The 27,438-nt window shown below is 52.3% G+C and overlaps 1 protein-coding gene across 5 annotated transcripts in view; it reads right to left on the reverse strand.

Moving 5' to 3' along the window:
- Window positions 1-10,891, reverse strand: part of LOC143989352 (phosphofurin acidic cluster sorting protein 2-like) — a 134,714-nt gene extending 123,823 nt beyond the window's left edge. For 4 of the 5 annotated variants that reach the window (XM_077489453.1, XM_077489451.1, XM_077489450.1 and 1 more), the window contains exons 1-2: window positions 10,795-10,857; window positions 3,697-3,757 (exon numbers count right to left, since the gene is read on the reverse strand). In XM_077489453.1, coding sequence (XP_077345579.1) covers window positions 3,697-3,757; window positions 10,795-10,842 — 109 coding nt within the window. In that variant the 5' untranslated portion in view covers window positions 10,843-10,857. Of the gene's footprint in view, window positions 1-3,696; window positions 3,758-10,794 lie in introns of all 5 variants that reach the window. The other variant, XM_077489454.1, reaches the window with a different exon arrangement.
- Window positions 10,892-27,438: the final 16,547 nt, after the last annotated feature.

The raw sequence follows: 27,438 nt of genomic DNA on the forward strand, positions 1-27,438 counted from the left end.
TCACTGGAGGAGGTTGGGGGATGAGGGGGTCATCATACAGTGAACTCACTGGAGGAGGTCGGGGGGATGAGGGGGTCACCATGCGTTGACACACTGGAGGAGGTCGGGGGGATGAGGGGGTCACCATGCGTTGACACACTGGAGGAGGTTGGGGGGATGAGGGGGTCACCATACGTTGAACACACTGGAGAAGGTTGTGGGGATTAGTGGGTCACCATACGTTGAACACACTGGAGGAGGTTGGGGGGATGAGGGGGTCACCATACATTGAACCCACTGGAGGAGGTTGGGGGATGAGGGGGGTCACCATACATTGAACACACTGGAAGAGGTACGGGGGATGAGGGGGTCACCATACATTGAACACACTGGAGGAGGTTGGGGGGGGATGAGGGGGTCACCATACGTTAAACCCATTGGAGGAGGTTGGGGGATGAGGGGGTCACCATACGTTAAACCCATTGGAGGAGGTTGGGGGATGAGGGGGTCACCATACGTTGAACCCACTGGAGGAGGATGGGGGGGGTGAGGGGGTCACCATACGTTGAACCCACTGGAGGAGGTTGAGGGGGGGGGGTGAGGGGGTCACCATACGTTAAACCCACTGGAGGAGGTTGAGGGGGGGGTGAGGGGGTCACCATACGTTAAAGCCACTGGAGGAGGTTGGGGGGGGATGAGGGGTCTCCATCTGATGAACACACTGGGAGGAGGTTGGGGGGGGGGGTGAGAGGGTCACCATACAAATACACTGGAGAAGGTTGAAGGGATAAGGGGGGGTCACAATCTGATGAACACAGGAGGAAGTTGGGGGGGGTGAGGGGGTCCCTATCTGATGAACACACAGGAAGAGGTTGGGGGCCACCATACATTGAACACACAGGAGGAGATTGGGGTTGAGGGGTTACCATATCTTGAACACACTGCAGAAGGCTGGGGGGGGGGGGGGGGGGTCATCTGATGAACACACAGGCGGAGGTTGGGTGGAGGGTGACCATACATTGAAGACATTGCAGGAGATTGGGGGGTCATCATATGTTGAACACAATGGAGGAAATGGGGGGTATGGAGATACCATAAGATAAACACACTGCAGGAGGTTGGGGGGTTACCATATACTGGGAACACACAGGAGGAGGTTTGGGGTTCACCATATATGTTGAACCCACTGCAGGATTTTGGGGGAGGGGGGTCACTATATGTTGAACGCACTAAAGGAAATTGGAGGGAGGTCACCATAAGATAAACGCATGGGAGACAACGGAGCAGCAATGTATAAAGGTTTTATTGACATGATGGGGAATTGGGGTGAGCGATCCCAGGAACTCGGGGATGACAGTAATTTAGGGGTGACGGGTGGAGCACAGGAGAAACTTTTGAGAGTGCACAAAGGTTGGTTTGGGGGTGATATGGCGGAGGGAATACTCTGAGGTGGGGACTGGATGTAAAGTGATATTGGCGGGGGGTATACAGTCAGAGGCTACCAGCTCAGAGGGGGGTGGATAGTGTGTGATATAGGAGTACACTGAGGTGAGAGATGGGTGTAAAGTGATATGGGGGGGGGGTATACATTCAGAGGTGCGGGTGATATTGAGATTTGTACAGTCAGAGGTGGAGGTAATAATGGCGGCGGAGACCGTCGAACCTCCTTGTCACAGTGGAGCATCAGGAACACTTATTTACAGGAAAGAGCAGCAAAAATCAAAAACCGTGAGGGGAAGTCATGGAAACCAGAAAAATCACCTTCCAAGTCAGGAGAACTAAAGGAAGACAATCCCGGAGGGGTTCACATGGAGATTTCTGCAATGCAGACACCACCAAGCTGAGGTCCCATGGAGTCCTGAGCTGGGGAACAATGCGGGGGGCGTTCTCCAAAAACCGTCACTTCCGAAATCTTCCCCCTTGTGGTAAATCTTCCTGGAAGTCACCTCTGAGCCTTCAGTAGGGTAGGAATGACCAAATCAGAGGCTCCCCATCTCCTAACACCCAAGATTCAGAGCCTCCCCGTCTCCACACACCCCGGATTCAGAGCCTCCCCATCTCCCAACACCCCGTATTCAGAGCCTTCCCATCTCCCAACACCCCGTATTCAGAGCCTTCCCATCTCCCAACACCCCGTATTCAGAGCCTTCCCATCTCCCAACACCCCGGATTCAGAGCCTTCCCATCTCCCAACACCCCGTATTCAGAGCCTTCCCATCTCCCAACACCCCGGATTCAGAGCCTTCCCCGTCTCCCAACACCCCATATTCAGAGCCTTCCCATCTCCCAACACCCCGGATTCAGAGCCTTCCCATCTCCCAACACCCCAGATTCAGAGCCTTCCCCGTCTCCCAACACCCCGGATTCAGAGCCTTCCCCATCTCCCAACACCTGGATTCAGAGCCTCCCCATCTCCCAACACCCCAGATTCAGAGCCGTCCCCCATCTCCCAACACCCGGATTCAGAGCCTTCCCCATCTTCCATCACCCCGGATTCAGAGCCTCCCCCATCTCCCAACCCCCCCGGATTCAGAGCCTTCCCATCTTCCAAAACCCCGGATTCAGAGCCTTCCCATCTCCCAACACCCCGGATTCAGAGCCTCCCCGTCTTCCATCACCCCGGATTCAGAGCCTTCCCATCTCCCAACACCCCGGATTCAGAGCCTCCCCATCTTCCATCACCCCGGATTCAGAGCCTTCCCATCTCCCAACACCCCGTATTCAGAGCCTGCCCATCTCCCAACACCCCGTATTCAGAGCCTTCCCATCTCCCAACACCCCGTATTCAGAGCCTTCCCATCTCCCAACACCCCGGATTCAGAGCCTTCCCCCATCTCCCAACACCCCAGATTCAGAGCCTTCCCCGTCTCCCAACACCCCGGATTCAGAGCCTTCCCCATCTCCCAACACCCGGATTTAGAGCCTCCCCATCTCCCAACACCCCGGATTCAGAGCCGCCCCCCATCTCCCAACACCCCAGATTCAGAGCCGTCCCCCATCTCCCAACACCCGGATTCAGAGCCTTCCCCATCTCCCAACCCCCCCGGATTCAGAGCCTTCCCATCTTCCAAAACCCCGGATTCAGAGCCTTCCCATCTCCCAACACCCCGGATTCAGAGCCTCCCCGTCTTCCATCACCCCGGATTCAGAGCCTTCCCATCTCCCAACACCCCGGATTCAGAGCCTCCCCATCTTCCATCACCCCGGATTCAGAGCCTTCCCATCTCCCAACACCCCGGATTCAGAGCCTCCCCGTCTTCCATCACCCCGGATTCAGAGCCTTCCCATCTCCCAACACCCCGGATTCAGAGCCTCCCCGTCTCCCAACACCCCGTATTCAGAGCCTTCCCATCTCCCAACACCCCGGATTCAGAGCCTTCCCATCTCCCAACACCCCGTCTTCCATCACCCCTGATTCAGAGCCTTCCCATCTCCCAACACCTCGGATTCAGAGCCTTCCCATCTCCCAACACCCCGGATTCAGAGCCTTGCCATCTCTCAACACCCCGGATTCAGAGCCTTCCCATCTCCCAACACCCCATATTCAGAGCCTTCCCATCTCCCAACACTCCAGATTCAGAGCCCCCCCATCTCCCAACACCCCAGATTCAGAGCCCCTCCCCCAAACTCCTGGATTTTTCGGGCAACGACTATAATGAATAGGAAGGTTGTTGGTTCTGGAAGAATCCGGCTCATTTGGAGACACCTTCACATTACCGGGAACTGTGCCTTCTCCTGGATAATCAGAGTCACTGCAATTCCCTCTAGTCCTGAGAATCTGAGGAGGAAGAAAGTGAAATGGTGGGAAAGACTATATTGGGGTCCCCAGGGTGTCACCAGAACATCCACTGCAACATCTGAGGATCCCCAGTCCTGGAGTGGAACCAGTCCAGCTTGGCACTGAACCCCACATCTGAGGCCCCCGCATCCGCAGATCTCCTCTGATAGAAAGTCTTCTTCCCGGAGATCCACCTGCCCCTCCCCCACCCCTGGAATGTGGACGGCAGAGAGCGCAGTACATGGGGATGAACCCCACTTCCCCCACAGTACCCCAACTTCCGATCCTGCATTTATGAACACCGCTCTCATAGCCTTGACTGGCCCCACATTTAATTTACCCGTCATTACCGAAACCTGGCTTCATAAATCCAGCACTGCATCTTCTGCTGCCCTATCTCATGGTGGTCTTCTCTGGACTCACTCCAACAGACCCAGTAGATGCAAGGGAGGGGGTGTCAGAATTCTAACCCCACATAGCACCTTTCAGATACTTCGCCCACCTCCCTCTCCATCACGCTCCTCATTTGAGGCACACTGCATTCGTCTTTTCTCTCCAGCTTCTCTCTGAGGATAGCCGTGATCTACCGGCCCCCCTTGACCAGTATCAACCTTTCTCGATGACTTCTCTGCCTGGCTCCCTTACTTTCTCTCTTCTGAAATCACCAATATTTTTGGGGACTTCAACACCCCTACTAACACCGCTACTACTTCCAAACTTCTCAAGTCTAACCTCCTCCTTTCACCTGAAGGATACACACTTCTAGTCACTCTGAAGGCAATACCCTTCAACTGGTCTTCTCCCATCTATGCAACCTCTCCGACTATCCTTGCCCTCTCTCTGATCACTCCCTTCCTCTCCTCCACCTCCTCTCCCTCCAACTGCCCATAGAAACCTACACCATCTCAACCCTTCTCTACTTTACTACGAATCACCTCTATAGAAAAAAACTCACCCCTGTCCTGCACCAACCCAACCCCTTCTGTCTACAACCAGGGCGGCCATCGGAGCGGGATAGCCTATACACATGTAGGGGGCCCTGGTGTCCCAAGGGGCCCCCGGCCATCCAGGCCCCAACCAAAAACACTGAGTTGTTGCTGCTGTAGTAACTAGCATTTGATAAAGAAAGGTGGCTGCAGAGTGAGCGGTGCACTCAAAGTAATGTCTATTTGCTAAATATATAGGGCTCTCTCTTTGCTGGATTGGGCTGTCTTTTTGCTGGATTGAGACGTCTCTTTGCTGAATATGTGGGGATATCTCTTTGCTGGATTGGGCACTTTGCTAAATATATGGGGCCATCTCTTTGTTGTATTGGGTTCATTTTCATATATTAATCTCTAAGCGTGTTAAAATAAGAGTGGGTGCATCAAAGGACTCAGTGGGATGGCCAGTGGGCGGATTTAGTGGAACAGCCAGGGGACGGGCCCTGGGGAATGTTGGTGGTCAGGCCGGGGGTCCCAGGCTTAAAGCTGTGTAAGAGGCCCCAAAATTTCTGATGGCTGCCCTGTCTACAACACTTCACTTCTAGCCTCACTGGCACCCCTCACTAAACACAGAATCAGGCCCCGTCCCCTTCAACCTTGGCAAATAGATGACAGTAGTCGGAAAAAACGTAGCCACACACTTGAGCACCTGTGGTGTAAGACTAAAGCCACGTACACACGATCGGATTGTTGGCCAACAGAGCATCAGACTTTCGTCCAAAGGGCGTGTGCCATGAACTTGTCTTGCATACTAATGGGACAGAATTGACGGCCAACAAACACAAACATAGTGACGTACTACATGGAAATTCAGCTCTTGAGCGCCACCCTTTGGGCACCTTCTGCTAATGTCGTGTTTGGTGAGCACCGATTCTGAGCATGTGTGTTTGTACTTTGGCTTTGTGTGACAGACTTGTGTACAGACAATACGAAAATCTGACAACAGGCCATTGCCCGCCGAAAATGTATTAGCCTGCTATCCAACATTTGTTGGTGGAAAGTTGAACATTTGTCTGAAGGAGAGTACTAATGGTCGGATTTTAGGCAGTCTGTCATCACACAATTCCCTGCCGTGTGTACGAGGCTTAAGTCTCGGAAAGATTTCCACCAATATAAATCTGCCCTCCAAAAATACAATTCCTGTCTCCTCACTGCCAAGCAGACCCGTTTTATCTCTCGAACGCCTCATCACCCCGCCCCCGTCAACTCTTCTCTACCTTCAACTGTGTCCTCCACCCACCAACTCACTCACTGCCCAGGATATTGGCAATCAATTCAAACAGAAGATCGATAGAACTCAAGAGGAGATCTCTACTGTTCAGATACCCTCCATGCCTTACACTTCATGCCCTCCGGTACAATCATTACTTCCCTCTTTCACCACCACTACAGGCGAGGTTGTTAAATCTACTTGCCAACATCCACCTTACCACCTGCCCCCTGGATCCCATTCCCTCGTAAAATGCCACGTTCACCCGCTGGCTCTATTCTACACTCTCTTACCCACATCTTCAATCTCTCCCTCTCTTCTGGTGTCTTCCTCAACTCTCTAAAACATGCCCTAGTGAGCCCCATACTTAAACTGGAAGCATCTAATCTTAGACTGCGCCCCATCTCCTTGCTCCACTTTTTATACAAATTCCTTGTATGTCTGGTCTATAACCGACTGAGCATCCAACTCGCTGATAATGGCCTTCACCCCCTTCAGTCTGGACTTCGTCCTCAACACTCCACAGAAGCTCCTCTCCTAAAACAAAAGATCTACTCCTGGACCCAAAACCAATGGACACTCTTCTGTCCTCCTAGACCCAAATCCAATGGACACTATTCTGTCCTCCTACTCCTAGACCCAAAACCAATGGACACTATTCTGTCCTCCTACTCCTGGACCCAAATCCAATGAACACTATTCTGTCCTCCTACTCCTAGACCCAAAACCAATGGACACTCTTCTGTCCTCCTACTCCTAGACCCAAAACCAATGGACACTCTTCTGTCCTCCTACTCCTAGACCCAAAACCAATGGACACTATTCTGTCCTCCTACTCCTAGACCCAAATCCAATGGACACTCTTCTATCCTCCTACTCCTAGACCCAAATCCAATGGACACTATTCTGTCCTCCTACTCCTAGACCCAAATCCAATGAACACTATTCTGTCCTCCTACTCCTAGACCCAAATCCAATGGACACTCTTCTGTCCTCCTACTCCTAGACCCAAAACCAATGGACACTATTCTGTCCTCCTACTCCTAGACCCAAATCCAATGGACACTCTTCTATCCTCCTACTCCTAGACCCAAATCCAATGGACACTATTCTGTCCTCCTACTCCTAGACCCAAATCCAATGGACACTCTTCTGTCCTCCTACTCCTAGACCCAAATCCAATGGACACTATTCTGTCCTCCTACTCCTAGACCCAAATCCAATGGACACCCTTCTGTCCTCCTACTCCTAGACCCAAATCCAATGGACACTATTCTATCCTCCTACTCCTAGACCCAAAACCAATGGACACTCTTCTGTCCTCCTACTCCTAGACCCAAAACCAATGGACACTATTCTGTCCTCCTACTCCTAGACCCAAATCCAATGGACACTCTTCTATCCTCCTACTCCTAGACCCAAATCCAATGGACACTATTCTGTCCTCCTACTCCTAGACCCAAATCCAATGGACACTCTTCTGTCCTCCTACTCCTAGACCCAAATCCAATGGACACTATTCTGTCCTCCTACTCCTAGACCCAAATCCAATGGACACCCTTCTGTCCTCCTACTCCTAGACCCAAATCCAATGGACACTCTTCTGTCCTCCTACTCCTAGACCCAAATCCAATGGACACTCTTCTGTCCTCCTACTCCTAGACCCAAATCCAATGGACACTCTTCTGTCCTCCTACTCCTAGACCCAAATCCAATGGACACTCTTCTGTCCTCCTACTCCTAGACCCAAAACCAATGGACACTCTTCTGTCCTCCTACTCCTAGACCCAAAACCAATGGACACTCTTCTGTCCTCCTACTCCTAGACCCAAATCCAATGGACACTCTTCTGTCCTCCTACTCCTAGACCCAAATCCAATGGACACTCTTCTGCCCTCCTACTCCTAGACCCAAATCCAATGGACACTCTTCTGTCCTCCTACTCCTAGACCCAAAACCAATGGACACTCTTCTGTCCTCCTACTCCTAGACCCAAAACCAATGGACACTCTTCTGTCCTCCTACTCCTAGACCCAAAACCAATGGACACTCTTCTGTCCTCCTACTCCTAGAGCCAAATCCAATGGACACTATTCTGTCCTCCTACTCCTAGAGCCAAATCCAATGGACACTCTTCTGTCCTCCTACTCCTAGACCCAAATCCAATGGACACTTCTATCCTCCTACTCCTAGAGCCAAATCCAATGGACACTCTTCTGTCCTCCTACTCCTAGAGCCAAATCCAATGGACACTCTTCTGTCCTACTCCTAGAGCCAAATCCAATGGACACTCTTCTGTCCTCCTACTCCTAGACCCAAATCCAATGGACACTATTCTGTCCTCCTACTCCTGGGCCCAAATCCAATGGACACTATTCTGTCCTCCTACTCCTAGACCCAAAACCAATGGACACTCTTCTGTCCTCCTACTCCTAGACCCAAATCCAATGGACACTCTTCTATCCTCATACTCCTAGAGCCAAATCCAATGGACACTCTTCTGTCCTACTCCTAGAGCCAAATCCAATGGACACTATTCTCTCCTCCTACTCCTAGACCCAAATCCAATGGACACTATTCTGTCCTCCTACTCCTAGACCCAAATCCAATGGACACTCTTCTATCCTCCTACTCCTAGACCCAAATCCAATGGACACTCTTCTGTCCTCCTACTCCTAGACCCAAATCCAATGGACACTCTTCTGTCCTCCTACTCCTAGACCCAAATCCAATGGACACTCTTCTGTCCTCCTACTCCTAGAGCCAAATCCAATGGACACTCTTCTGTCCTCCTACTCCTAGAGCCAAATCCAATGGACACTCTTCTGTCCTCCTACTCCTAGAGCCAAATCCAATGGACACTCTTCTGTCCTCCTACTCCTAGACCCAAATCCAATGGACACTATTCTGTCCTCCTACTCCTAGACCCAAATCCAATGGACATTCTTCTCTCCTCCTACTCCTAGACCCAAATCCAATGGACACTCTTCTATCCTCCTACTCCTAGACCCAAATCCAATGGACACTCTTCTGTCCTCCTACTCCTAGACCCAAATCCAATGGACACTCTTCTGTCCTCCTACTCCTAGACCCAAATCCAATGGACACTCTTCTGTCCTACTCCTAGAGCCAAATCCAATGGACACTCTTCTGCCCTCCTACTCCTAGACCCAAATCCAATGGACACTCTTCTGTCCTCCTACTCCTAGACCCAAATCCAATGGACACTCTTCTGTCCTCCTACTCCTAGACCCAAATCCAATGGACATTCTTCTCTCCTCCTACTCCTAGAGCCAAATCCAATAGACACTCTTCTGTCCTCCTACTCCTAGACCCAAATCCAATGGACACTATTCTGTCCTCCTACTCCTAGACCCAAATCCAATGGACACTCTTCTGTCCTCCTACTCCTAGACCCAAATCCAATGGACACTCTTCTGTCCTCCTACTCCTAGACCCAAATCCAATGGACACTCTTCTGTCCTCCTACTCCTAGACCCAAATCCAATGGACACTCTTCTGTCCTCCTACTCCTAGAGCCAAATCCAATGGACACTCTTCTGTCCTCCTACTCCTAGAGCCAAATCCAATGGACACTCTTCTGTCCTCCTACTCCTAGACCCAAATCCAATGGACACTATTCTGTCCTCCTACTCCTAGAGCCAAATCCAATGGACACTCTTCTATCCTCCTACTCCTAGACCCAAATCCAATGGACACTCTTCTGTCCTCCTACTCCTAGACCCAAATCCAATGGACACTCTTCTGTCCTCCTACTCCTAGACCCAAATCCAATGGACACTCTTCTGTCCTCCTACTCCTAGACCCAAATCCAATGGACACTCTTCTGTCCTCCTACTCCTAGACCCAAATCCAATGGACACTCTTCTGTCCTCCTACTCCTAGACCCAAATCCAATGGACACTCTTCTGTCCTCCTACTCCTAGAGCCAAATCCAATGGACACTCTTCTATCCTCCTACTCCTAGACCCAAATCCAATGGACACTCTTCTGTCCTCCTAGTCCCAGACCTCTTTGCCGGTTCTCTTCCTTCTCATCTCACCTTCAGGGTCACCGTCACTTTTTCCTGATCTTTTCTCTGTTGAGGTTCCTCAAGGTTCTGTATTTGGACCTCTCCCAGTTTCCATCTACCCCCCCATCCCCCTCGGGTCAGCTGATCATCTCACAGGGCTTCCTATACCGTCTCCGTGGTGACGAGACCCCAATCTATGTCTTCTGCACCCCTCAGATCTCCCCTCACAGATCAGTCTGGAGATGACAGATATCAGCCCCCCCCCCCCCCCCCACAAGGTCCTATGTGTAGTCCTGGAATGTGATCTCTCCTCACACAGATCTGACCCCCCTCCCCCCCAGTGACATTCTTCTCCGGGGGGGGGGATATAACCGGGACAGACCCGAGGTGTCCTGGGGGAGAGGAGTCACCCTCCCCCACATAATAATGGCACAGATCGGAGGGGGGGGGAAGGAATACAGAGATCTCATTATCACCTCAGATCTGAGGGGGGAGGGGGGGGGGGACTCACCGACAACTTACCTGGGGGGGTAATATTGGGGAAGGGGGTGATAGGGGGGGAGGGGGTGTACGGTCCTTGGCCCGTAGGGTGAGGAGATGTGTACCGGGAGGGGGAGGGGTGTGATAGGTGGGTGAGGGGGGTGAAATTGGGGGGTGTACAGTGTGGAGAGATAGGTGGGGGATGGGAGGATGTGTTCCAGCCCAGAGGGGGGCATGTACCGGGAGAGGCGGGGTACCGGGAGGGGGATATGTACCGGGAGGGGGAGGGGCGGTGTACCGGGAGGGGGAGGGGCGGCGGAAAAATTCTCACCGATCGATGTCGGATCTCAGGCGGGAGCGGCCGTGACGTCACCGTCATGTGACCGGGTGGAACTGTATGGGAGGAGCCTATCGGGTCGCAGTGTGTATGGTTACCAAAGCAACATCGCCCCGCCCCCCCCCCGCACGTGACTTTGCTGCCGGAAATCGTCCTCCCATGTGAGCGGAGGAGGCGGAGCTCCCGCCGAGCGACTCCGCCCCTCCACCGCCCCCACTGGAGCTCCGGCTGTGTGATTAGACATTTCGGCGTCATCATGGAGGAGGGGCGGGGAAACCGAATAGACTCCGCCCACAAACAATCTCTTCTATAAATGATCTTCGGCTCCGCCCAGTATAGGAAGATATAAAACTCATGTGATGGGGCGGGGTCGCTAGCGATTGGGTGTGTATCCGGAGAGGGGGAGGAGTTAGATTAGCCTGCACCCTTTCTCCTTCCTTGGAAGCTGCCTATATAGGACCCGCCCTCTGAACTCTGTGATTGGATATCCCTGTGTTGGACCCGCCCTCTGAGCTCTGTGATTGGACGTCCCTGTGTTGGACCCGCCCTCTGAGCTCTGTGATTGGACGTCCCTGTGTTGGACCCGCCCTCTGAGCTCTGTGATTGGACGTCTCTGGTGTTTGATGATAATAAATGATTTTGTATTCCATCTTCAGCTGATCTGCTGGGAGGGGGAGGAGTCATTCCTTCCTCCAGCATCTCCTATAGTCCGATCCCTGGGATGGGAGGGGTCACTATGGTCACACCCCTCCCCACTGTCTGAGATGAGAACAATGGACAGTATGCAGGCATAGGACACACCCCCTGCCCCGCCCTCTTAAAGGAGAATTATACCTAAAAAGATGAGTTAACCCCTCCCCCTCCAGAAGATTTACCCCTTTAATGACCAGGCCATTTTTTTGTTATATAGCACTGCGTTCCTTAAACCACTTAAGGACCGAGCCTCTTTCTGAGATTCGGTGTCTTCGTTAAATAAAGTTTTTTTAGGCTAGAAACTACATATATATATTATTTTGTTTTCTAACACCCCGGAGAATAAAATGGCGGACGTTGTAACACTTTCCGTCACACCGTATTCGCGCAGTCTTCTTACAAGCGCAATTTTTTGGGAAAAAAAATCACTTTTTTAAGTAAAAAAATAAAACAACAGTAAAGTTGGCCCAATCTTCATCTATATTGTGAAAGATAAAGTTACGGCGAGTGAATTGATACCGAACACGTCATCGCGCCTCAACGCCGCGCCCGCTGGTGGAACAGCGACAAACTTTACCCTTAAAAATCTCCATAGGTGACATTTAAAAAATTGTACCGGTTGCCGGTTCTGAGTTACAGAGGAGGATCGGGGATAGAATTATCGCTCTCGCTCTCCCGATCGCGGCGATACCTCCCATGTGTGGTGTGACCCCCGATTTCATACACCTTCACTTCCGAGCTCGGCGGGACGGGCGCGATTACAAATTATTATTTTCTTATTTTAGTGTTTATTTTTACACTGTTTTTTAAAACAAAAAAAATGTTGTGTTTATTTTTACACTGTTTTTTAAAACAAAAAAAATGTTGTCACTTTTATTCCTATTGATGTAAAGATCCCTTGTGATAGAAATAATGGCTGACAGGACCCCCTATATGTGAGGTCCGGGGGGGTCACAAAGACCTCCCACCTCATATCTACACCAAAATGTAAGAAAAATAAAATGTCCCTTTAAGAGCTGTGGGCGGAGCTGATATTTTCACGCCATGGAAATGGGCGGAGTCATCTTCCCCTCACTCCTCTAAACCACACAAGGTAGAAGATCCGATCGTCTCCACCGCTGCCAGCAGCTCCGGAGCGCGGCGGGGGGTACCGGGGCGCGGCGGGGGGTACTGGGGCATGGCGGAGTGTACCGGGGCATGGCGGGGGTAATGGGGCGTGGTGGGGGGTACTGGGGCATGGCGGGGGTAACGGGGCGCGGCGGGGGGTACCGGGGCATGGCGGGGGTAACGGGGAGCGGCAGAGGGTACCGGGGCATGGCGGGGGTAACGGGGCGCGGCGGGGGGTACCGGGGCATGGCGGGGGTAACGGGGCGCGGCGGGGGGTACCGGGGCATGGCGGGGGTAACGGGGAGCGGCGGAGGGTACCGGGGCATGGCGGGGGTAACAGGGCGCGGCGGGGGGTACCGGGGCATGGCGGGGGTAACGGGGCGCGGCAGGGGGTACCGGGGCATGGCGGGGGTAACGGGGCATGGCGGGGGTAACGGGGAGCGGCGGAGGGTACCGGGGCATGGCGGGAGTAACGGGGCGCGGCGGGGGGTACCGGGGCATGGCGGGGGTAACGGGGCGCGGCGGGGGGTACCGGGGCATGGCGGGGGTAACGGGGCGCGGCAGAGGGTACCGGGGCATGGCGGGGGTAACGGGGCGCGGCGGGGGGTACCGGGGCATGGTGGGGGTAACGGGCTGCGGCGGGGGGTACTGGGGCATGGCGGGGGGTACCGGGGCGCGGCGGGGAGTACCGGGGCATGGCGGGGGTAACGGGGCATGGCGGGGGTAACGGGGAGCGGCGGAGGGTACCGGGGCATGGCGGGAGTAACGGGGCGCGGCGGGGGGTACCCATGGTGGGGGTAACGGGCTGCGGCGGGGGGTACTGGGGCATGGCGGGGGGTACCGGGGCGCGGCGGGGAGTACCGGGGCATGGCGGGGGTAACGGGGCGCGGCGGGGGGGGATTTTTATTTATTTATTTATTTATTAGACCCCATTCACACCGAGCCGCTTTTCAGGCGTTTTTCTGCGCTACAAATAGCGCCTCTCATGTCAGACCCGAGTGTGAGGAATCTCGAGTGCGTTCACACCGGGATGGGGTTACATAGTTAGTAAGGTTGAATAAAGACACCAGTCCATCCATTTCAACCTGAGTGAGTGTCTACAATTGTCCCTACCCCTGTACATTGCACACTCACATCGGTCCTTACCCTCAAGGAGCCACAATCCAAGGTCCCCATTCATATACTATGGACGATTTTGGACAGAAACCAATTAACCTCCCTGCATGTCTTTGGAGTGTGGGAGGAAACCCACGCAGGCACAGGGAGAACATGCAAACTCCACACAGGTAGTGTCGTGGTTGGCATTCAAACCAGAGACCTTCTTACTGCTAGGTGAGAGTGCTAACCACTACACCACTGTACTACTCACTACACCACTGTGCTACCCACTATACCGCTGTGCTAACCACTACACCACTGCGCTGCCCACTACACAACTGTGCTAACCACTACACCACTGTGCTACCCACTACACCGGTGTGCCACCCTCTACACCCCTGTGCCGCCCACTACACTACTGTGCTACCCACTACACCACTGTGCCGCCCACTATACCACTGTGCCGCCCACTACACCACTGTGCCGCCCACTATACCACTGTGCCGCCCACTATACCACTGTGCTAACCACTACACCACTGTGCTAACCACCACGCCACTGTGCTACTCACTACACCACTGCGCTAACCACTACACCACTGTGCTACTCACTACACCACTGTGCTAACCACTACACCACTGTGCTAACCACTGCACCACTGCACAAACCACTACACCACTGTGCTACCCACTAACCACTGCGCTAACCACTACACCACTGTGCCGCCCACTACATCACTGTGCTACTCACTACACCACTGTGCTACCCATTACACCACTGCGCTAATCACTACACCACTGTGCTACTCACTACACCACTGCGCTAACCACTACACTACTGCTCTACTCACTACACCACTGTGCTAACTACTACACCACTTTGCTAACCACTACCCCACTGCGCTACCCACTACACCACTCTGCCACCCACTACACCACTGTGCCACCCACTATACCACTGTGCCACCCACTACACCACTGTGCTACCCACTACACCACTGTGCCACCCACTACACCACTGTGCCACCCACTACAACACTGCACTAACCACTACACCACTGTGCCACTCACCACACCAATGCGCTAACCACTACACCACTGTGCTAACCACTACACCACTGCGCTAACCACTACACCACTGTGCTGCCCACTATACCACTGTGCCACTCACTACACTACTGTGCTACCCACTACACCACTGTGCTGCCCACTACACCACTGTGCCACCCACTACACCACGGTGCTACTCACTACACCACTGTGCCACCCACTACAACACTGCACTAACCACTACACCACTGTGCTAACCACTGCGCAAACCACTACACCACTGTGCCACCCACTACACCACTGTGCTACTCACTACACCACTGTGCTAACCACTACACCACTGCGCTAACCACTACACCACTAAGCTAACCACTATACCACTGTGCCGCCCACTATACCACTGTGCCGCCCACTATACCACTGTGCCGCCCACTACACCACTGTGCTACTCACTACACCACTGCGCTAACCACTACACCATTGCACTACCCACTACACCACTACGCTAACCACTACACCACTGTGCTACTCACTACACCACTGTGCTAACCACTGCACCACTGCGCAAACCACTACACCACTGTGCTAACCACTGCACCACTGCGCAAACCACTACACCACTGTGCTAACCACTGCACCACTGCGCAAACCACTACACCACTGTGCTACCCACTAACCACTGCGCTAACCACTACACCACTGTGCCGCCCACTACACCACTGTGCTACTCACTACACCACTGTGCTACTCACTACACCACTGCGCTAACCACTACACCACTGCGCTAACCACTACACCACTGTGCCGCCCACTACACCACTGTGCTACTCACTACACCACTGTGCTACTCACTACACCACTGCGCTAACCACTACACCACTGCGCTAACCACTACACCACTGCGCTAACCATTACACCACTGTGCTACTCACTACACCACTGTGCTAACTACTACACCACTTTGCTAACCACTACCCCACTGCGCTACCCACTACACCACTCTGCTGCCCACTATACCACTGTGCCACCCACTACACCACTGTGCCACCCACTACACCACTGTGCCACCCACTACACCACTGTGCCACCCACTACACCACTGTGCTACCCACTACACCACTGTGCCACCCACTACACCACTGTGCCACCCACTACACCACTGTGCTACCCACTACACCACTGTGCCACCCACTACACCACTGTGCTTCCCACTACACCACTGTGCCACCCACTACAACACTGCACTAACCACTACACCACTGTACTACTCACCACACCACTGCGCTAACCACTACACCACTGTGCTAACCACTACACCACTGTGCTAACCACTACACCACTGTGCTGCCCACTATACCACTGTGCCACTCACTACACTACTGTGCTACCCACTACACCACTGTGCTGCCCACTACACCACTGTGCCACCCACTATACCACTGTGCCGCCCACTACACCACGGTGCTACCCACTACACCACTGTGCTACTTACTACACCACTGTGCCATCCACTACACCACTGTGCTGCCCACTACACCACTGTGCCACCCACTATACCACTGTGCCACCCACTACACCACGGTGCTACCCACTACACCACTGTGCTACTTACTACACCACTGTGCTACCCATTACACCACTGTGCTACTTACTACACCACTGTGCCACCCACTACAACACTGCACTAACCACTACACCACTGTGCTACTCACTACACCACTGTGCTACTCACCACACCACTGTGCCACCCACTACACCACTGTGCCACCCACTACACCACTGTGCTACTCACTACACCACTGTGCCACCCACTACACCACTGTGCCACCCACTACACCACTGTGCTACTTACTACACCACTGTGCCACCCACTACAACACTGCACTAACCACTACACCACTGTGCTACTCACTACACCACTGTGCTACTCACCACACCACTGCGCCACCCACTACACCACGGTGCTACCCACTACACCACTGTGCTACTTACTACACCACTGTGCTACCCACTACACCACTGTGCTACTTACTACACCACTGTGCCACCCACTACAACACTGCACTAACCACTACACCACTGTGCTACTCACCACACCACTGCGCTAACCACTACACCACTGTGCCACCCACTACACCACTGCGCTAACCACTACACCACTGTGCTAACCACTACACCACTGTGCTAACCACTACACCACTGTGCTAACCACTACACCACTGTGCTACCCACTACACCACTGTGCTAACCACTACACCACTGTGCCACCCACTACACCACTGCGCTAACCACTACACCACTGTGCTAACCACTACACCACTGTGCTACCCACTACACCACTGTGCTAACCACTACATCACTGTGCTAACCACTACACCACTGTGCTACCCACTACACCACTGTGCTAACCACTACACCACTGTGCTACCCACTACACCACTGTGCTAACCACTACACCACTGTGCTACCCACTACACCACTGTGCTAACCACTACACCACTGTGCTACCCACTACACCACTGTGCTAACCACTACACCACTGTGCTACCCACTACACCACTGTGCTAACCACTACACCACTGTGCTACTCACTACACCACTGTGCCGCCCACTATACCACTGCATCGTCCACTACAGCACTGTGCCTTCTGGGGGGTTAAAAGCACCCCGCTAGCGGCACCAAAGCCTCGCTAAAACAATGATAACGCCCCGCACTGCCCCGTGTGAAAGGGGTCTCACTAGTAATGGCGGCGATCTGCGATTTTTCGTGGGAATGCGATGACACCTGTACAGTGATCAGAGCTAAAAATATGCACTGTCACTGTACTAATGACACTGGCAAGGAAGGGGTTAACATCAGCGGTGATGAAAGGGTTAAATGTGATCCTACGGAGTGCGGGGGATGGTTGTACTGTAGGAAGGCAGAGATCTCCGTCTTCCTATCAGAGCGATCGTTGGGTTTATGGGGGACATCAGGTCAGCCGGACCCCCTGATTGGCTCCCCTGGAGTCCAATCACAGCAGGAGCAGAAGAAAAACAATCAGGCAGAGGTACGTGATCTTGTGCTAAAGGGCCGCCCCGGCCGCAGTATTATGTATGTGGGGCGTTTCTTAACCATTTCAGCCCCGGGAGGATTTACCCCCCCCCCCTTTCCTGACCAGAGCACTTTTAGCGATTCGGCACGGCGTCGCTTTAACTGACAATTGCGCGGTCGTGCGACGTGGCTCCAAAACCAAATTTGCTGTCCTTTTTTTCCCACAAATAGAACTTTCTTTCGGGGGTATTTGATCACCGCGGCCGTCTTTATTTTTTGCGCTATAAACAAGAAAAGAGCGACCATTTAAAAAAAACGCATTATTTTTTACTTTTTGCTGTAATAAATATCCCCCAAAAATATATATAAACGACGTTTCTTCCCTCAGTTTAGGCCGATACGTTTTCTTCTACATATTCTTAGTAAAAAAAAAAAAAATGTCAATAAGCGATTATTGATACGTTGCGTTTACAAAATAGGGGATAGTTTTATGGCAGTTTTATTCATCTTTTTTTTTTATTAGTAATGGCGGCGATCAGCGATTTTTATCGTGACTGCGACATTACGGCGGACACATCGGACAATTCTGCCGCTATTTTGGGACCATTCACATTTATCCAGCGATCAGTGCGATTAAAAAGGCATTGGTTGATGAGTGTAAATGTGACTGGCAGTGAAGGGGGTAACACTAGGTGGCGCTGTAGGGGTTAAATGTGTCCTAGGAAGTGATTCTCACTGATCTCTGCTCCAATCACAGGGATCTGTGATCAGTGACCTGTCACTGGGCAGAACGGGGAGATGTTTGTTCACATCGGAATCTCGCCGTTCTTCCTCCCCGTGAGACGATCGCGGGGGGATCTCCGTGGACATGGATTCCGTGGGACATCCACAGCGGGGCCAACCTACCTCAGTAAAACTGCGGGGGCCGGTCCGCAATCGGTGAAGCGGCGATTGTAAAGGTAGAAGGAGATTCTATAAAAATAAAACACGTCTGTGTGCCCCCCGTGGTGTCACCCCCCCCCCCACCCCCAATCATTTTGTACCCCACAGAACACGGCATATGTTGGCAATACGAGCGCCGATAACAACAATCAAACAACTAGCAAATCGGATTTGTTATATTAACGTTACCTTCAGGTAAAATGAATCGCACGAGAACCAGCCACTGAGGTCAGCGGCGCACTGGCATACTGTCCCGCACCTTCACAGCCCCGCGCCGTACCCGAGGGCTCCCGCACACATGCATGGGAGTGACGTCATCGCAGCTCCGCCCATGGGAGTGAAGTCATTGCAGCTCCGCCAGCGGGAGTGACGTCATCAGAACTCCGCTCACAGGAGTGACGTCATCGTACATCTGCCCACGGGAGTGACCTCATCGCAGCTCCGTCCGTGGGAGTGATGTCATTGCAGCTCCGCCCACGGGAGTGACGTCATCACAGCTCCACCCACAGGAGTGACGTCATCGCAGCTCCGCCCATGGGAGTGACGTCATTGCAGCTCCGCCAGCAGGAGTGACTTCATCAGAACTCCGCCCACAGGAGTGACATCATCGTACATCTGCCCACAGGAGTGATGTCATCACAGCTCCACCCACGGAAGTGACGCCATCGCAGCTCCGCCGACGGGCGTGACTTAATCTCAGCTACACCCGAGTGACGCTGTTGCAGCTCCGCCCGCGGGAGTGACATCTTCACAGCTCCGCCCGTGGGAGTGATGTCATCACAGCTCCACCCACAGGAGTGACGTCATCATAGCTCCGCCCACAGGAGTGACGTCATCGCAGCTCCGCTAGCGGGAGTGACGTCTTCACAGCTCCGCCCACCGGAGTGACGTCATCACACATCTGCCCACGGGAGTGATGTCATCGCAGCTCCGCCCACGGGAGTGATGTCATCGCAGCTCCGCCCACGGGAGTGATGTCATCGCAGCTCCGCCCACGGGAGTGACACCATCTCAGCTACACCCACAGGAGTGATGTCATCGCAGCTCCACCCACGGGAGTGATGCAATTGCAGCTCTGCCCACGGGCGTGACTTAATCTCAGCTCCACCCACGGGAGTGACGTCATCGCAGCTCCGCCCATACTTTGCATTATTTGCTGTCCTCAGGGACAGATCCGATCTCTCTGTATGGTGATCTCTGGATTGGATCTGTCCCTGAGCACAGCAGATAATGGATTATTGGCACCGATGATTTGATTTGGATTTTGGAACTGACCCGCTGACACGGTGTGTTGCTTGCTGGACGGGTCTGATGTGGGTCACTGTTTGTCTATCCCTGAGCTGCGGTCACCCCCCCTTATTAGGTCAGCTAAGGGCAGCTCAGCTACTATACCTGGGTACGGTAACGGGCGGGGCGGTGTCCACCGGTTGGAGGTTGCCATGGTGTCTGACACCGTAAGCTGGTCTGATATATATATATATATATATATATAATCGTCAGACTTGACCATGGCAACCCCCCCGACCTATCACCACATCATAACACCTCACCTCAGGGCAGCGAACACCCGTCATCGCAAGCCGACACCCCCGCCTGTTACCGTAGCAGCTTGGGACCAGGGCAGGGCGGGCAGCTCAGGTAAATGGTACGCGGCAGCTGCAGAGGAGAGTGTACAGCCGCGGTGCCCGGGCAGAGATAGTGACGGGCTCAGCAGAGAAGTAGGAGGAGGAAGACACAGCGGCACTGGAAGAAAAATGCCAAAGGGAGCCAGAGCTTTCATCACCCTCAGGATGGTGTCACCCCTCCAGCGGGTGTCACCCGGGGGCAGACCGCGCCCCTCCCTCCCCCCCCCCCAGCAATGCCACTGTGTGCCCCTCCCCCCTAATACTTACCTGAGCCCCATCTCTTCCAGCGATGTGCAGGCGGGCCTCAGCTGTACAGGACTTTCTCTTCTCATTGGCTCCTGCTGTCATTTCAACTCTGTGAGCCAATGAGGAGAGAGAGGAGGCATTACTACGTCTGAATGGACACGAGGAGCAGCAGCTGGGCTTGGGTGCCCCCATAGGAAGCTGCTCAGGAGGAAGGAGGGACCTGAGAAGAGAAGGATCCAGGCTGCTCTCTACAAATCCAACTGCACAGAGGCGGGAAGTGTCACACGTTTGTTATTTTTAAAGGAAAAAGACTGAGACTTAAATGTAAAGAGAAAAGTGCATAGGGATTTAGGGAACACTCATTTTGAGCTGGCTGCACACCCCGAATAGAATTACACAAGATATACAATAAATTCCCCTTTGGGGTTTTAGAGCAGCAATGAGAGACAATGTTAGATAAAAATAAGATTATTTCATTAACCCAAAAAGCATTGTAGCCACAATGATTTTACAATTCAAGCTCTGGTGTACATGTATTGAAACAACGAAATAAATAGAAATACATACGACATTTGGTACAAAATTCATATGAAATGATGAGAAAAAAATCTTTAAAGTCTTTCATAAATTTTAAATCATTCAAAGTAAAGCACCCTGCTACCCCAATGCGTTTCGACCCTCTAGAAATTACGGTCTTCTTCAAGGGGGCACAATACTGTAAAAGGGCGACTTTTATCATATTTCTGCGAAATATTCTGATATTCTGATAAAAGTAGGGACGATGAGTCGGGGACAGTAGGGGCGATGGGGTCAGGGACAGTAGGGACGATGGGGTCGGGGACGGTAGGGGCGATGGGGTTGGGGACAGTAGGGGCGATGGGGACGGTAGGGACGATGGGGTCGGGGAAGGTAGGGACGATGGGGTTGGGGACAGTAGGGGCGATGGGGTCGGGGACGGTAGGGGAGATGGGGTCAGAGACTGTAGGGGCGATGGGGTCGGGGACGGTAGGGGAGATGGGGTCAGAGACTGTAGGGACGATGGGGTCGGGGACGGTAGGGCTGATGGGGTCAGGAACAGTAGGGAAGATAGGGTTAGGGACGATAGGGTTGGGGACAGTAGGGACGATGGGTCGGGGACAATAGGGTCTGGAACAGTAGGGGCAATAGGGTCCGGGACAATAGGTTGCGATGGAGTCAGGGACAGTAGGGACGATGGGTCGGGGATGGTAGGGGCGATGGGGTTGAGGACAGTAGGGATGATGGGGTCGGGGACGGTAGGGACGATGGGGTTGGGGACAGTAGGGGAGATGGGGTCAGGAACAGTAGGGAAGATAGGGTTAGGGACGATAGGGTTGGGGACAGTAGGGACGATGGGTCGGGGACAATAGGGTCTGGAACAGTAGGGGCAATAGGGTCCGGGACAATAGGTTGCGATGGAGTCAGGGACAGTAGGGACGATGGGTCGGGGATGGTAGGGGCGATGGGGTCGAGGACAGTAGGGATGATGGGGTCGGGGACGGTAGGGGTGATGGAGTTAGGGACGGTAGGGACCAGGGCAGGACTTAGGGTGCTGGGGGCCCCTGGGCTTGAGTCACTTTCGGGCCCTACCTTCTATATTAATTTGTCGCCATCTGGTGCCGTAACAATATAATCGATCCAATCGTTATTTGAAGTGCCAAGCTACTTTTAAAAGGTGACTGGTACCGTAGACAGTGTTAAATGCTAAACAAAGTAATAATCTATTACTGATTGAAGCTTGAAAAGTTTTTTTCCAATAAATAAATAATGATTAAAAAAGTTCAAAGTGATCAAGTATTTATTGCAATGCACAAATATCTTGGTCAGAATGAGAATATAAAACACTTATTTACCTGGAAAACATATTGAAAAACAATCAACTACCTTGTAAGGTTGCAATCATAACAAATCAATTGCAAGAATATAACAAAATAACTCATTGAACGAAGTAGTGCAAGATAAATTGTACATTCTACTCCTCCTGAGTATTACGATACCACATGTGTGGGACTTTTCCACAGCCTGGCCACTTAGAGAGGCCCAACATGCAGGTAGCGCCGTCACGTGTTCTAGGAACATAAATTACACATCTAACTTCTTGACTACCTATTACACTTTTGAAGGCCCAGGAGCACCAGGACTATGACACATGACACTGATGTGGCACTGATGACACGTGGCACTGATGTGGCACGGATGACAGATGGCACTAATACGTGGCACTGATGACACGTGACACTGATAACAGATGGCACTAGGGACAGGTGGCACTGAGGACAGATGGCACTGGGGACAGGTGGCACTGATGACACGTGACACTGATGACAGATGGCACTTATACGTGGCACTGGGGACAGGTGGCACTGGGGACAGATGGCACTGATGACAGATGGCACTTATATGTGGCACTGGGGACAGGTGGCATTGGGGACAGATGGCACTGATGACAGATGGCACTTATACGTGGCACTGGGGACAGGTGGCACTGATGAAAGATGGCACTTATACGTGGCACTGGGGACAGATGGCACTGGGGATAGGTGGCACTTATCCATGGCAGTGGCACTGGGGACAGGTGGCACTGGGGACAGATGGCACTGATGACAGATGGCACTTATACATGGCACTGATGACAGATGGCACTTATACGTGGCACTGGGGACAGATGGCACTGGGGACAGGGGGCACTTATACATGGCAGTGGCACTGGGGACAGGTGGCACTGGGGACAGATGGTACTTATACGTGGTACTGGGGACAGGTGGCACTTATACATGGCAGTGGCAGTGGCACTGGGGACAGGTGGCACTGATGACAGATGGCACTTATACGTGGCACTGGGGACAGGTGGCACTGATGACAGATGGCACTTATACGTGGCACTGGGGACAGATGGCACTGGGGACAGGTGGCACTTATACATGGCAGTGGCACTGGGGACAGGTGGCACTGATGAAAGATGGAACTTATACGTGGCACTGGGGACAGATGACACTGGGGATAGGTGGCACTTATACATGGCAGTGGCACTGGGGACAGGTGGCACTGGGGACAGATGGCACTGATGACAAATTGAACTTATACGTGGCACTGATGACAGATGGCACTTATACGTGGCACTGGGGACAGAGGGCACTGGGGACAGGTGGCACTTATACATGGCAGTGGCACTGGGGACAGGTGGCACTGGGGACAGGTGGCACTTATACGTGGCACTGGGGACAGGTGGCACTGGGGACAGGTGGCACTTACTTATACATGGCAGTGGCACTGATGACAGATGGCACTGAGTACAGATGGCACTTATACGTGGCACTGGGGACAGATGGCACTGGGGACAGGTGGCACTTATACATGGCAGTGGCACTGGGGACAGATGGCACTTATACGTGGCACTGGGGACAGGTGGCACGTATACATGGCAGTGGCACTGGGGACAGGTGGCACTGATGACAGATGGCACTTATACGTGGCACTGGGGACAGGTGGCACTGATGACATATGGCACTTATACGTGGCACTGGGGACAGATGGCACTGGGGACAGGTGGCACTTACTTATACATGGCAGTGGCACTGGGGACAGGTGGCACTGGGGACAGATGGCACTTATACGTGGCACTGGGGACAGATGGCACTGGGGAGAGGTGGCACTTATACATGGCAGTGGCACTGGGGACAGGTGGCACTGGGGACAGGTGGCACTGATGACAGATGGTACTGAGTACAGATGGCACTTATACGTGGCACTGGGGACAGATGGCACTGGGGACAGGTGGCACTGGGGACAGGTGGCACTGGGGACAGAGAGATGGCACTGGGGACAAATGGCACTGGGGACAGAGAGATGGCACTGGGGACAGATGGCACTGGGGACAGCACTTTACATTGTTTTTTTTATTTTTTTACTCACAGTGACAGGCTGCACGTCGCTCTCCCTCCTCACAGGCTGTCTCTGTGAGGGGGAGAGCCGGCGATGAGAGATGATCTCATGATATCATCTCTCATTGGACAGATCAGTGCTAAATGGCCGCTGTGATTGGCCATTTAGCATGATCTGTGATTGGCTGTGTCCAAGGGACACTGCCGACACAGAACTTCCCCGATGCGCGCCCGCGGCACGCATCAGGGGAAGTAAACAAAGACGTCCTCCCAGCAACTGCCGTCCGCGCTGTAGCCTGCTATAAAGCGGACGCCTAGTGCAAAGTATGGGCTTGCGGGGCTCGCGGGGCCCCCTATTGGACGGGGCCCATGGGCTTGAGCCCCGTCAAGCCCTATTGAAAGTCCGGCCCTGGTAGGGACAATAGGGTCAGGGACAGTAGGGACGATGGGTCGGGGATGGTAGGGGTGATGGGGTATTCAGAAAAGGAAAAAACCTTAGCGAGTGATGGGATATTCAATTTGAGCACAGTAGTCTTGACTAACTCAAGAGTGGGTGGCAGTGTAGGGGTTAAGTGTTCCTAGGGGTGTGTTACTAACTGTTGGGGGCTGGTCTTTTATTTTGTGAACGCTGATCTCTGCTCCAATCACATGGAACAGAGATCAGCGTCATTTGTTGCTAGGCAGAGCGGGGAGATGCTGTTTACAATGGCATCTCCTCGTTCAGCCGCCCCGTGAGACGATCGCGGGTATGCCCGCGGCGATCGAGTCTGCGGGACCCGCGACCAGACTCACGGGGGTGCCGGCCAGCACGCGAGCCAGGGCAGGGTGGCATTAAAGAATGGATGTACAGGTACGCCAATATGCCTGCCCGTGCCATTCTGCCGACGTACATCGGCGTGCGCCGGTCGGGAACCGATTAAGGAAACACCTGTGAACATCCAAAGTCTGAAGATTAGCATTTAAATGGATGGAAGGAAAAAACCTTTTTCACCTAAAACACCTAAATCAAGCTATGTTGAAAGCATACATAATGGTAATAAATGAATAACATGATAAATCTTATCCTTAGGTGGAGAGGTGTAACCTGAACAAAAATAAAAAATGACATAAGTAAAACATTTTTCACTTTGTATGTTAAAAAAATCACACGCATCGGAAGACACACAGAAAAAAGAAAGAAAAAAACTCTCAATGTGTGTGCATGCCGATGCATGGGGCTCACTGAATATCAAATCCACCAGAGAAAAACACAAAAATATTCCCTAAAAATGACACATAATAGAAAGATTGCAAATATCTCATTATTGGATGTGTCTACTTAGGTCTTCTGCTATGATACAATGCATAGATAGAAAAAATAAATGTAAATATAGGAATAGACCAAATAAGCGATCGATATCGAATGTTCTAAGACCAAAGGCAAATTCAATGCGAATATCTTTATACCGACAGATATAGTGAGCTGATGCAAAAACCCAGTTAGCTGATCACACACCCAACATAATACATCAGCTGTGTGATCATCAAACGAATGACAAACATGTCCAATAGGATATTAATTAACACAAAAAATACTGATATTCATAATCACTGCAGCGAAAAATGCTGCAATATGTGCATACAGCCCTATTCAAGAAACAGTCTCAGTCAAATAATTGGCCTGTCCTCGATGTAAAGCAATTATAATAAATGGAAAATAGAGAATAAACTCCGGCAGAAACATAATAAAATGAGTCCAGCAGAACCAGGTGAAAAAACCCGTCAGCACCGGACCGACAACCAGTGAAATGGGAGCCATACATATTGCCTTAGTAAATACTGGGCAGTCAATATGTGGAAAAGAATGAAATGTCCCACTCAAAATGAAGGCCCGTAGGCTGCCTCGTATGGAGATGGAATGTCCAATAAACCTCCCTCTACACAACAGAATAATCCTATCACCCCTCTTTTAGATAAAGTGACTTTTTCCACCCCCTGAATGCCACTGATATCCTTATCATGGCACAGATTCCAGGGCTTCGCCACATTAGCGGGGTGTTTTTTGGAAATGTCATAGAGGTGGTCATATAATCTGTCTCTCAGTCTTCGCGTTGTGCGTCCAACGTACCGTATGCAACATTGTTCACACGTAAATAACACATTTAGTGTTACATAATGAAGGCCATGGCTTTAAAATCCTTATTCAGACACCTAGAAAGGATGGTATCGCCTCGTAAAATGTGGGGGCAACATGGACCATTATTGCCCCTATATTGAAACGATCCCTTAAACTGTAACCAATTGGGGCATTGAGCGCTACTCGAATAGAGGCTGGGGGACAACATGCCACCAATGGTTGGGGTCCTGCGGGAGACTGATCTAATACCCTTAGATATAATTTGAGCATAGACAGGATCGTTGTAGATCAGTGATTCTCAACCAGGGTTCCTCCAGAGGTTGTAGGGGTTCCTTCAGCATTGGGCAATTTCTGCCTTTCAGATAAGTTCCCACTCACACCATTGATCTTTTTAGCTATCTGTAAGGAGGTAATTCTTCTCAATGACCACAAGTGTAAGGACCATTCTTCCCAATGACCACAAGTGTAAGGACCATTCTTCCCACTGACCACAAGTGTAAGGACCATTCTTCCCAATGACCACAAGTGTGAGGACCATTCTTCCCAATAAACACAAGTGTAAGGACCATTCTTCCCAATGACCACAAGTGTGAGGACCATTCTTCCCACTGACCACAAGTGTAAGGACCATTCTTCCCAATGACCACAAGTGTAAGGACCATTCTTCCCAATGACCACAAGTGTGAGGACCATTCTTCCCAATGACCACAAGTGTGAGGACCATTCTTCCCAATGACCACAAGTGTGAGGACCATTCTTCCCCATGACCACAAGTGTAAGGACCATTCTTCCCACTGACCATAAGTGTAAGGACCATTCTTCCCACTGA

The sequence above is a fragment of the Lithobates pipiens genome, unplaced genomic scaffold (genome assembly GCF_037356315.1).
Source record: "Lithobates pipiens isolate NorthernLeopardFrog02 unplaced genomic scaffold, aLitPip1_a1.2 Scaffold_18, whole genome shotgun sequence".
In the NCBI taxonomy this organism is placed as follows: domain Eukaryota; kingdom Metazoa; phylum Chordata; class Amphibia; order Anura; family Ranidae; genus Lithobates; species Lithobates pipiens.